Consider the following 12,044-nt stretch of genomic DNA (forward strand, 5'->3'; position numbering starts at 1 on the left):
GAAGGAAGGAAGGAAGGAAGAGGGGGAGGGAGAAATTAAAAATAAGAAAGGTAATTTAAAAGAAATAAAAATCATATCAAAAAGCTTGTGGTCTTGGAGGTGGAGCCAGACAGCCAGTAAGGAAATGAGTAGTGAGTGTAAAAAGAACACACAGACTCAAAAGAAGGATGGTCCTTCCCTGCTCCCAAGGTTATGGGCGAGCTTAGGTCTTTGTAGACTTAGAATAATGAGATTTAAGAACATTTTCCAACCTTGAGGTCCAATGAGGCTCTCTGAGATCCAGCCAAACATTCCTAGGCAACTCAAACACATTCCTAGAAAATCGGAGTTTGTTTATGTTTTCTTTTTCTCTATAAAATTAAGGCAAGATTTCAAAAACAAAAACCCTTGACATGCTAAAAATTCAATAAGCTCAGGAATCTCTTGCTGTTTTATAAAGCAAGCCTTGGGATCTTTTCTGGTGTCAGACAGGAAGTAATGGAACTCTGTTCCTGCTGTCTTGTTAGTACTTGAGCGAGGCAGCTGAGATCCTACAAGAACAGACTGTGTGCCAGCTCCACCCAAGCCTGTATCTTCACCAGATATCTTATCATACTGAAGGAGTGGCTTGATCAGACTGAGCCTTGTTTCTTCCATGAAATAAAGAGGTTATCATATATCGATACCTTAAATATACGATATCAGGAATGTTTGACATTGAACCACAAAAAAAATTATAAGTTTCCATTCCTTTCCATCTACTAGAGAAAGATCTCTTATGCTATACACAACACCTGTGACAATAGGCTGCCAAAAAATGGGTCATCTATAATGGAGATTATACTCAAAAAAGTATACATCATAAGCAACTATTTAGTAATAGTAATTTTTTCAATATGGAAATTTTCCTTATCATAGGTCTCCAGACAATTGTGGATACCTTTGTTCTGATCCTCTGAGACTCGAGGTGTTAAAGAACCTAGCTTGATTTTTTTTTCATTCTAGATAACAATGTGTGTGTGTTCACACGCACGTGTGTGTGTGTGTATGTGGGGCTGTGGGTGTCTGTATTCAGACAGATCCCCTAGTTGTGAGGCTCTATTTGCTCCCAAAATTACTATTTGAAACTTCTTACATCAGCTGAAAAATGCTTTTTGTAGCCTTTGACTTTGAGTGGGTTTGGGAGCATTTACGACCCTATCATACATAATGTAAACACCAATCTGCCTTTCTTATTTCTTTGAAAATTCAATTATTTCTAATTACATAAAGGCACCATTGATCAAGCAAGCATAAAAACCCATAGAGGAGAATTTAATCTCTTAAATAAGATTGTAGACTTTAAGAAATAATTAAATGTTATCATATTTAGTACACAGAGACATCTTGTTGTTGATAGCCGGGCCAGTATTAAGGGAAATATCTTAGTCTCATTGTACTATAAATGGATATGGTTCAAATCAGAAATTTTTGGATTTTCATCTCTCTCTCTCTTCCTCCCTTCCTTCCTCCCCCCAGGCCTGGAAATGGGCTTTGGGCCCCGTGGTCTTGTATGCATGGGAAAGAATAATTAGGTTCTGGAGATTCCAACAAGAAGTTGTCATTACCAAGGTATGAGTGTAGCTTTATGTCTGAATAAAAGCCTGAGTGTAGATGAAAATTTTTTATTAGCCCAAGTTTTTAATTTGCCATTTTTATTACAGAACTGCCTGTGATTTAGAGGCTCATCTTCTGTTCTAATATTTGCTTGTATCGGAGCATCTTTCAGTGTGACCATTTTTACTGGAGCCAGGGATCAAGGCTCCATGCTGGCACATAGAATTCTGATAAAGGCTTATGGCGTGGCACTGGAGTTAGCTATATTTCTCTTTATTATGGCTTCTCTCTAGTGAGGAAGAGACGGGGACCACAAAGAATGCTTTACACTGACCATAGTAACTTCAGGTACCGTATCAAGGTGGAATTTTGCAAACATGCCAGAATCATCCACACAGCTGCAGGCAGGCACATGCTTACCTGGGGTACTGAGCACAGGCTTGGAATGAAGCCACGGCTTCAGGATATGACAAGGTGCTGGAGGTTTATGATGGAGAGGGCAGATATAGCCTGTACTTTACTCTGTGTAGTGGTGTGCTCTCTGGTGGGGCTTCCCCGTCTTGCTATTGGTCCTCATGGCTCATTAATTTTTACGTCATGCTGGAGGAAGATAGCAATGGATAGGCAGAAAAAAGAATTACCCGTGGGTTGACAGAAGTAAAAACTACTGTTCTAGTTGGGGTTTCTATTGCTGTGACGAAACACCATGACCAAAAAGCAAGTTGGGGGAGAAAAGGGTTCTTTTGGCTTACACTTCCAGGTCATAGTGCTTCATTGCAGGAAATCAGCACAGGAACTCAAGCAGGGCTGGAAGGAACCTGGAGGCAGGAGTTGATGCAGAGGTCAAAGAGGGGTGCTATTTACTGACTTGCTCTCCGTGGCTTGCTCAGCCTGCTTTTTTATAGAAACCAGGCCATCAGCACAGGGGTGGCACCACCTGCCATGGGTTGGGCCCTTCCCCATTGGTCACTAATTGAGAAAATGCATTACTGCTGGATCTCATGGGGGCATTTCCTCAACTGAGGCTCCTTCCTCTCTGATGACGCTAGCTCGCATCAAGTTGACACAAAACCAGCCAACACATGTACCCACTCCCCAGTATTAGTACAATTTGAAGAGAGCCCCACAATCCTTCTGCTGTCTCAGTGAAAGAAGATGAACAGGAGAATGCTCCGTCTGAGGCAGTGTCAGAAGGGAGAGCAGAATCCTGGAACTAAAGATGAAACGCTGTCAGGAGCTCCTTACATGGAAACGTGCCATTGCAGTATTCCCATGCTGGCTTGTGTTCTTGTGTCTGTTTGCTGTACAGGACGTGGAGGTGTGCAGAGATTTTTTTCATGAAAGAATGGCTGTCTAGGGAGGGCAACTCCTTCTGTCCTCGGACAAGCCATTAGTATAAAGTCCTCGTACAAGCTTCACGGGGATTCCCGATATCAAAAACTCAGAAACAAGACAATGCTTAGTTTAAAAAAAAAAAAACCTCAACAAATAAAACATTTTAGAAAGAAGTAGAAGATTGGTATTTTTCCCTTTATCATGAAGAAAATTGCAGGGTTAATTCTCAAGAGATTGAGAAAACACACAAGTAATTTCCAAAGGTAACACATTACTGCTAGGTTTTTTGTTGTTGTTTGTTTGTTTTGTTTTTGTTTTTGAGTTGAAGATGATGTGGTAACTATTTTTAATACACTCCAGTAAAATTATGGGCTATCCATTCATCCCCACTTATTCTCAGTTAGAAATGATTTACTGGGCTCAGGGAAGTTTGGGAAGGCGTGGAGTCACATGCCTGCTCTGTTGCTTCCTTGTGTAGTTACTAAGAGTCAAGCGCAGAGCCCTGCCCAATGAACTCTATTTTCGCTTAAGTTGCAAGTCCAGGCATGAAAGCAGTGACAAATATAAATGCTCTAAGAAAATATAAACCAGTTAACGATTTTCAAGCCTTTGACGGAATGACGACTGTGCCCTTGTTTTACCTGAGTGAGAATCCCCACAGCTCTCTGCTCTGTCGTAGGTGGTGAGTCACCCGTCTGCAGTCCTGGAACTTCACATGAAGAAGCGTGATTTCAAGATGGCACCTGGACAGTACATCTTCATCCAATGCCCATCCATTTCCCCGCTGGAATGGCACCCCTTCACTCTGACCTCTGCTCCCCAGGAGGACATCTTCAGTGTGCACATCCGCGCGTCTGGAGACTGGACAGAGGCATTATTGAAAGCCTTTGGGGCAGAGGGGCAGGCCCCCAGTGAGCTCAGCAGCATGCCAAGGTGAGACCCCGGAGTCACTGTTTTATTAGAGTCTCAGTACTTCAGACAGGAAAATATCTAAATGTAGCAAAAAATTGTCAGACTTGGAGATGGCTTTAGACCAGGCTCTGCAAACTTGAGTTTGTTAAAAAAAAAAAAAAAAAAAAGGAAAAACAGAAAGCCTCCATAAAATGTATAATTTAAGAGAAGCAAGTACATTTCTGTAAAAATAAATAAATGTTCAACAAAAGTAGGCGATGATCCAGGAAGAAAAAACGATTTCCTTTCCAGACCCAAAAGTAGCTCTTGTCTAATTATGTACGGCTTGCCATGAGTCAGACAACCCTGTGAGCGCTCTCCCATCACAGACCGGGCTTTCAGGCTGTCTTTGCAAAGCTTGGTTTCCTGAAGAAGGATGCTCTATTCTGGTCAATGGGACTTAACCTGTACTGTTTTTACGCAACCACACGGTAACATATAGGAGATGTACATAGAGACTACTCCTCTCTGCAGCCCTGTTTTCAAAAACACAGCACAAGGCACTGGAGCTGGGGCTTCTTCTCATGTCGGTCATGATTCTACCCCTAACACACCCTATTTAGAAAAGCCCAAGTGTTTGACCCGAAACCCTGTGTGCATGATCTTACCTTGGCTCCTGTAAGTGAACAAGAAGGTCAATTCCCATCCCTATAGGATCATCCAACAAACAGTACGTGAAGTCCATGGATAGGGCCCCAGAAAATCAAGAAAACAGAAAAAAATATGAGAAAAAACAATTCCAAAACTAAATATTTCAATGAAGCATTAAAAAAAAATAAGTCTACTGGTACCATTCTTGGGGGACAGCGGCCACTACATGTTGGCTTTAGTTTAAAAACACAGTGGCGCATACTTATGTTGAAGTCCCTGCAGGGGCGATGTTGTCACCCTTCTTCTGTATCTCCAGGACCAAGAACGATGTCAGACTCCTAAAGATAACATAACCTAACACCTTCAGTCCAGCATACATCCTTTAGCTTATTTAATTTGACAACTATTTATTGATGACTAGTTAGGCACCCTTACAAGGCTAAGGCACAAAATGAAATGACCTTTTCACCCTCCTCCCCACTCTCTCCATAAGGTGGAACCATTAGCATGCCACACTGGTTGTGTCTAGTGGATGGAAGGGATGCAGGCCTTCCTGTTAAAGATGAGTCATACAGGATGAGAAGGAAACTAAATTCTAATGTTAAAATGAAGTGAAAATCAGGGGCACGTGTAGAAGGAAGTGACACCCCACACGCAACACAGTGCAACACAGTACAACACAGTGCAACACAGGGCAACACAGTGCAACACAGGGCAACACAGTGCAACACAGTTACGGTGTCCGCAAGCTTCCCTCATGCCTGCCAGTCCTCTCCACTGCTAAGTTTCAAACCTTTAACTTTGTTGCCACCCTTGCTCCTGCTCTGTGTGGATCCAGCTCCTCAGTCTGTCAAACATCCTTCCCTTCGCCAACCATCAGGCTTTCCATCAACCCACAAAAGTGCTGTGTGCAGCTTCTTGTCTATGGGGTGATGCCGAGCGGTCTCATGTGATCTGATCTCTGGGGCCTCTCTGGGTGCACCTGCTCCACCCCTTTGTCCGTCGTGGATAGAACCCTCCCAACCTTCTTAGTCTTTGGTAACTGATAGATAAAATTACATGTGCTTACTGTGTAGAGCATGATTTTGGAAGTACATGTGCCTTGCATTTAGGTATCTGCATTATGTTTACATATGCACATTGTGGTTATATGTGTGCATTATGTTGTCTAGTGAACAGTTGCTAGTTAGCACAGTTAGCGCTTCCACAATGAGAACATTAATATGTGTTCGCTTTGAAGTATGTGTGCATCGCATTTGTATATCTGCCCTGTTTATACACGTTATGTTTATATGTGTACATTATTTCATCTAGTGAACAGTTCCTAGTTAGCACTTCCACAATGAGAACATTAACGTGTGCTCTCTTTGCATTTTTGAAGATTATTAGATTGTCACTGAATACAATCACCTTGCTATACACTGTGGTCCCTGCAGTGTCCTTCCTGTACACTGTGCTTAGCTCTCCTTTCACTGACACCTCCCACCCCCCTGTCCCCACTCCCAGTGCTACCCAGCTAACCATCCTCTACTGTCTAATTCTGTAAGAACTACGTTTTTAGATTACACTTAGTGTGAGATCACAGTAATGCTTAATATTCGATGTAGGGTTAGCTATCATATTCCATATATATTGGTATAATGTCTTAGTGCCCAGAAAGACTTACTACAATTGGCTGCAAAGTAAGAAAAGCCAAGTACCCCTGATATACCAATAGTAGTGTTAGCTCCTAATGGCTCTGAGCTCAGAAAAATGAGGCAGGGGGCTGATGGTGTGAGCATCAAGGAGCCAGGAAGACTCAGCTGCTGTGAGACAGTAACTTCCTGCTTTACATTACACCTTGAATGCAGACCAAAGGGATGAGAGGTGAATAAACACAAAAGCAGAATTCATCCAGCGCTCAGGAGATGGCTCTGCAGATGGGGAGTTCACTGTGATGTCCAAGTTCACTTCTCCAGGATCCACTGAAACCCTGGGTTAGCATGGCAGCCTGCTTGTAATCCCAGTGCTTGGGGGTAAAGACAGGTGATCCTGCAGTCAGCTTGCTAACCAGACTAGTCAAATCAGTGAGCTTCTGGTTCAAATAAAAGATCCTTCCTACATCAATATATAAAATGGAGTGATCAAGGAAGACACTTGATGTCAAGTGCATCCTTTACATGCTTATACAAACACATATGTGAGCAGACACAGGTACACATATCAACACATCAGCACATATTCAGACACATAGTTACAGAAGCACACACAGTCACAGCACACAGGAAAAAAGGAAGGAAGAAGGAAGGAAGGAAGGAAGGAAGGAAGAAAGGAAGGAAGGAAGGAAGGGGAGAAATGTGTCCTGTGTTCAAAGGCTATCTATTCCAACTGTAAGGGATAGAGAAATGTAGCCCGCCCACCCTACTACCCCCCAAAAGGCAAATTTTAAAACATCAAGACTTGATATATAGGAAATGAGAAAGCTAATATATATATTAGCTTTCTCTAAAGGAGGCAAAGGTGAGAGCCTTACAGATTTCAGTAAGACATGAAAAAGAACTGTCTCAAACATAGACATCATAGTGCCTTGTAGGTTGATGGAAGAGAATGGTCAGTTCTCACACAGGGCAAGGAAAGGCTCTCAATTATAAACAATTAGAAAGTAATGTATATTTCTGTGGACTCTGGGACACAGGTGTCCTCTGAATTTAATTGATACCTTTTTTTAAATTGGTGTCAAATAAATTACTGATTATTAATTACAAAAATAACTAACAATGTTAATCCATGGGTAAGGTCTCTATCTATCTACCTTTCTATCTATCATCTATCTAATTATTTAAAAATAATCTATGGTGGACTAAGATAACCAGCACCTTCTGGTTAATCCCTTTTAGTTTCATTCTTTTATTTCCATATATCAATATGTAATTAAGCCTTATTAATTAAGATTAACTCAAGGAGAGTTCATTTGAATTATTAGGAAGTCTGGGATATAGAATATATTTAAATAAATCCATTTGAACTTTCATGAACACATATTTAAGGCCCAAATGGGCTAACCCCCACCCTCACCATTCAGGTGACAGGCTCTCCTGAGGGGTGGTGGCTAGGAATGACTTAGAAACCTTTTAATTAGCATATCTTTGTTCATATGCAAATGTGTACTTTTGGAATAGTTGGAGTTATTTAATATATTCTGCCTACTGAAATGCTCTAAATATTCCCTTTACAATTGATTCAACAAATTGTTATTGAGCAGCTCCAGGCTGGGTAGCCAGTCAGGTACCAGATAAGCTATGAGTAAAGACAAACCAGCTCCCCACAACCAGAGACTTAGAAACTTAGAGGTCAAGATGGACATAACTAAATCATGAGCACACACACAGTATTTAACAAATGGCACTGGCATAACTATCACCATGCTCAAAACTCAAGTCCAAATGGATCAAAGACCTCAACATAGAGCCAGCCACACTGAACCTTATAGAAGAGAAAGTGGAAAGTACACTTGAAAGCATTGGCACAGGAGACCACTTCCTAAATACAATTCCAGCAGTACAGACACTAAGAGAAATAATTAGTAAATGAGACCTTTTGAAACTGAAAAGCTTTTGTAAAGCAAAGGACATGGTCAACAAGACAAAATGACAGCCTACAGAATGGAAAAGATCTTCACTAACCCCACATCAGACAGAGGTCTGATCTCCAAACTATACAAAGAGCTCAATAAATTGGTCATCAAAAGAACACATAATCCAATAAAAAAAAAATGGAGCATAGACCTTGATGGAGGAAGGTCATTGGCTAATAAAGAAACTGCCTTGGCCCATTTTATTGGTTAAAACATAGGTGGGTGGAGTAAACAGAACAGAATGCTGGGAGGAAGAGGAAGTGAGCTCAGAGACGCCATGATCCCCTCTCCCGGGCAGACGTGATCGATGAAGCTCCGACCCAGGATGGACGTAGGCTAGATTCTTCTCGGTAAGCACACCTCGTGGTGCTACACAGTTTATTAGAGATGGCTTGATCGGGATATCAGAATTAGCCAGTAAGGGCTAGAGCTAATGGGCCAAGCAGTGTTTAAAAGAATACAGTGTCCATGTAATTATTTTGGGGCATAAGCTAGCAGGCGGCCAGGGTGCTGGGGACACAGCCCCGCCCCTCATATTACTACAAGACCTAAACAGAGAACTCTCAACAGAGGAATCTAAAATGGCTGAAAGACACTTAAGAAAATGTTCAACATCCTTAGTCGTCAGAGAAATGCAAATCAAAACAACTCTGAGATTCTATCTTATACCTGTAAAAATGGCCAAGATCAAAAACACAGATGTCAACTTATGCTGGAGAGGTTGTAAGGAAAAGGGAACACTTCTGCATTGCTGGTGGGAGTGCAAGCTGGTACAGCCCCTTTGGATGTCAGTATGGCAATTTCTCTGAAAATTAGAAAATAACCTTCCTCAAGACCCAGTAAAACCACTTTGGGGTATATATCCAAAGGATGCTCAATTATGCCATAAGGACATGTGCTCAACTTTGTTCATAGCAGCATTGTTTGTCATATCCATAACCTGGAAACAACCTAGATGCCCCTCTGCCAAAGAATGAATAAGGAAAATGTGGTACATTTACACAATGGAGTACTACACAGCAGGGAAAAATAACAACATCTTGAATTTTCAGGAAAATGGATGGAGCTAGAAAACATCATTTTGAGTGAGGTAACCCAGACACAGAAAGACAATTATCACATGTACTTACTCATAAGTGGTTTTTAAATATAAAGCAAAGAAAACCAGCCTACAAATCATAATCCAGAGAACTTTGACAACAATGAGGACACTAAGAGAGACATACATAGATCTAGTCTGCATGGGAAGTAGAAAAAGACAAGATCTCCTGAGTAAATTGGGAGCATGGGGACCTTTGGGGAGGGCTGAAGGGGAGAGGAAAGCTAGGAAGGGGAGCAGTGAAAACTGTAGAGTTCAATAAAAATCAATAAAAAATTCACATAAATAAAAATATGCTAATATTACAGCAACAGTGAGGAAGGACGGGTGAGGGACTTTCACCTGGTCAAAGGGGTCCAGGAGGATTTCCCTGGAGAAATGGGATTTGGGCAGACCCCAGAGGAAGGGTGTCATCTAAGCAAGTAAAGGAAGAGGATAAATTGCATCTAAGTAGTCCACGTGAGAGGCTGCTGTATGGCAGAAGACAGCACTGCGGTGCATTTAGGAAACAAGCGAAAAGCCAACCTGGAGAACTGGGGAGAAGAGATGGGGAAGAATTCAGTGGCCAGTTCATGTCAAATGGCTTATTTATTCAAAGAATGTGTTTTACCATTATAAGGAAAAGTTGCTGAGCAAAGACAAAACATTTTTCTTGCCCCTGGACTGCTGATCATAAAGTATTTTTTTAAAAAAATATATAATCTGAAATAGTGAGTTTTATAAGTTGTATAAAACTGACAGGTTATTTCAAAATTATATTTATTCCAAATAAATCACTTCTATTAGACTAAAATGATAGCTATGTATGAAAACAAAAATAAATGGGGGATTTCACCCTGAAAAGGAAATGCCAATCTTCTAAGTCACCGTGGAGTGTCACCTTCGTTTTTGGCTGACAGCAGAGGGAAGACAGTCAGACAGGCAGCTAGCAAAGACCCCAGAGCTCTAAAAAGAGCAAGCCGTGTTGATGAGATAAGCCACAAGCAGGAAAAGGCAGGCTTTGCCTTCCATGACCAACACCTAGCCAGGGTGTCCAGGTAGTGTTTCTCCAGTGGGTGGACACCTGAGTTCTAGTGCTTACTCCAAGCTCTACAGATAGAGCTTGTGTGTGTGTGTGTGTGTGTGTGTGTGTGTATACTCATGTGTGTGTGTATACTCATGTGTGTGCATGTGTTTGTGTATACTCACGTGTGAGTAGGTGTGTAAATATATGTATCCTTGTATGTATGCTCTTGTGTGTGTACTCATGTGAGGGGGGATGAGTGTGTCACTCACATGTGAGTATGCATGTGTGCAGAACTGCACATGCTCATGAGAAGACCAGGAGTTGATGTTATAGGCCGCTTCTCTGATTTTTGCTTCTCCACATTATTTTTCTTTTTTCTTTTTCTTTCTTTTTTTCTTATGAGAGAGTGAGCGAGAGAGAAAGAGAGATTGAGTCCTTCATTTGCCTGAAACTTGTGGTTAGGATTGGCTGGCTGGCCAGAGAGCTCCAAAGACCTGTCTGTCTCTGCTTTCCCAGCACTGGGATTTCAAGCTTGTTACCACCCTCAGCTTTTTATGTACATCCCGGGAATTGAATGAACTGAGGTTCTCAAGCTCACGTAGTAAGCACTGATCCAACCAATTAGTTCATCTCCCCTCCCCAGACAGAGAATCTTTATATACCCAACCAACCTTTCTGCTGGTGTTTGTCAACCCATCCTATAAAAACCATGGGCTTCAGATGTCTTTGTGTTCAAGAGTAAGACATTCTAACGCGTGGCTTTCTCTGATTCCAGGCTGGCAGTGGATGGGCCCTTTGGAGGCTCCCTGGCAGATGTGTTTCACTACCCTGTAAGTGTGTGCATTGCGACAGGAATTGGAGTTACACCCTTTGCCTCTCTTCTCAAGTCCATGTGGTATCAGTGTTGTGAGCCACAGAGCCTGCCTGAGCTGAGCAAGGTATGGAGAAATCATTAGTTCACCCTTCCATGGAGGGAAGGATTCAACGCCCTTTTATCTATCTTCTGCCAATTCCTGGGGAGGATTTTAATTAACTATGAGGGATAAACTTAAGGATCCTTAACCATACTTATGTTCTTAAAAATCTCCATCCAGGATTACATTTATGAGCAGGGTTATGTCTAATCTTGTTAAAAAATGACAAGACATAAATTTTATTGCTTCATTGCCATTACAGGACATGTAATTGCTCATTTCAATAAAATGTGGACAGGCTGCAAATGGCTATGTGACTGGGTGGCCGTTAGTCATATTAACAGGCAGCCTTCCCCATCATCTCTTTAGATCCCTTCTGTGCTTGCAAACGCCCAGTGCCATCTTCCTTCCAGGGCCTGTACTAGTAGGGCTTGCTATTCCTCTTGCAATGGTCTTGCCACCCAGCACCAAATCCCCCTTTCTGATTCCTTGTATGTTCTTAGACTAGGTGTCTCCATTCCCTTGTACTATCTGGTACGAGACATTGTCTCAAGCTTTGGCCCAGTCGAGGCAAAAGGAGCCTTCCTTTATACCCCATGAAGCATTCATCATTAAGGCTATAAGCCAAACAACAGAAGACAGATTAACAGGAGAAGAGATACTGAAATTTATTGATGATGGGAGTCACACAGAGAACAAAGCTCAGAGGCCAAATGGTTGAAGCTTCCATGGCAAGATACGGGCAATTTTACAGTGAATTATTTTTAGGGGAAATGAATGAGCCTGAACAAGAAATACATGGAACAAAACACACCCGTGTTCTGCCTGTAGTGTCATCTTAGTGTTCTTCTTGAGACTGTATTGTGGAGAACCCAGCCTCTAGGTCAACAGGGGAGTTACAGAAACAAACCTTTGAAGGAAAAAGTGGGGCAGTTGATGAAGGTCAGGGAGGACTTGGTT

The 12,044-nt window shown here is 41.9% G+C and overlaps 1 protein-coding gene across 1 annotated transcript in view; it reads left to right on the forward strand.

The window, feature by feature from the left end:
- The window catches only part of Nox3 (NADPH oxidase 3), a 61,108-nt gene that overhangs the window by 21,736 nt on the left and 27,328 nt on the right, over positions 1-12,044 (forward strand). The window contains exons 8-10 of the mRNA XM_005363410.2: positions 1,498-1,590; positions 3,590-3,843; positions 10,946-11,108. Of these exons, the coding sequence (XP_005363467.1) occupies positions 1,498-1,590; positions 3,590-3,843; positions 10,946-11,108 (510 nt within the window). The remainder of the gene's footprint in view (positions 1-1,497; positions 1,591-3,589; positions 3,844-10,945; positions 11,109-12,044) is intronic.

Source organism: Microtus ochrogaster, linkage group LG9 (assembly GCF_000317375.1).
Source record: "Microtus ochrogaster isolate Prairie Vole_2 linkage group LG9, MicOch1.0, whole genome shotgun sequence".
NCBI lineage: Eukaryota > Metazoa > Chordata > Mammalia > Rodentia > Cricetidae > Microtus > Microtus ochrogaster.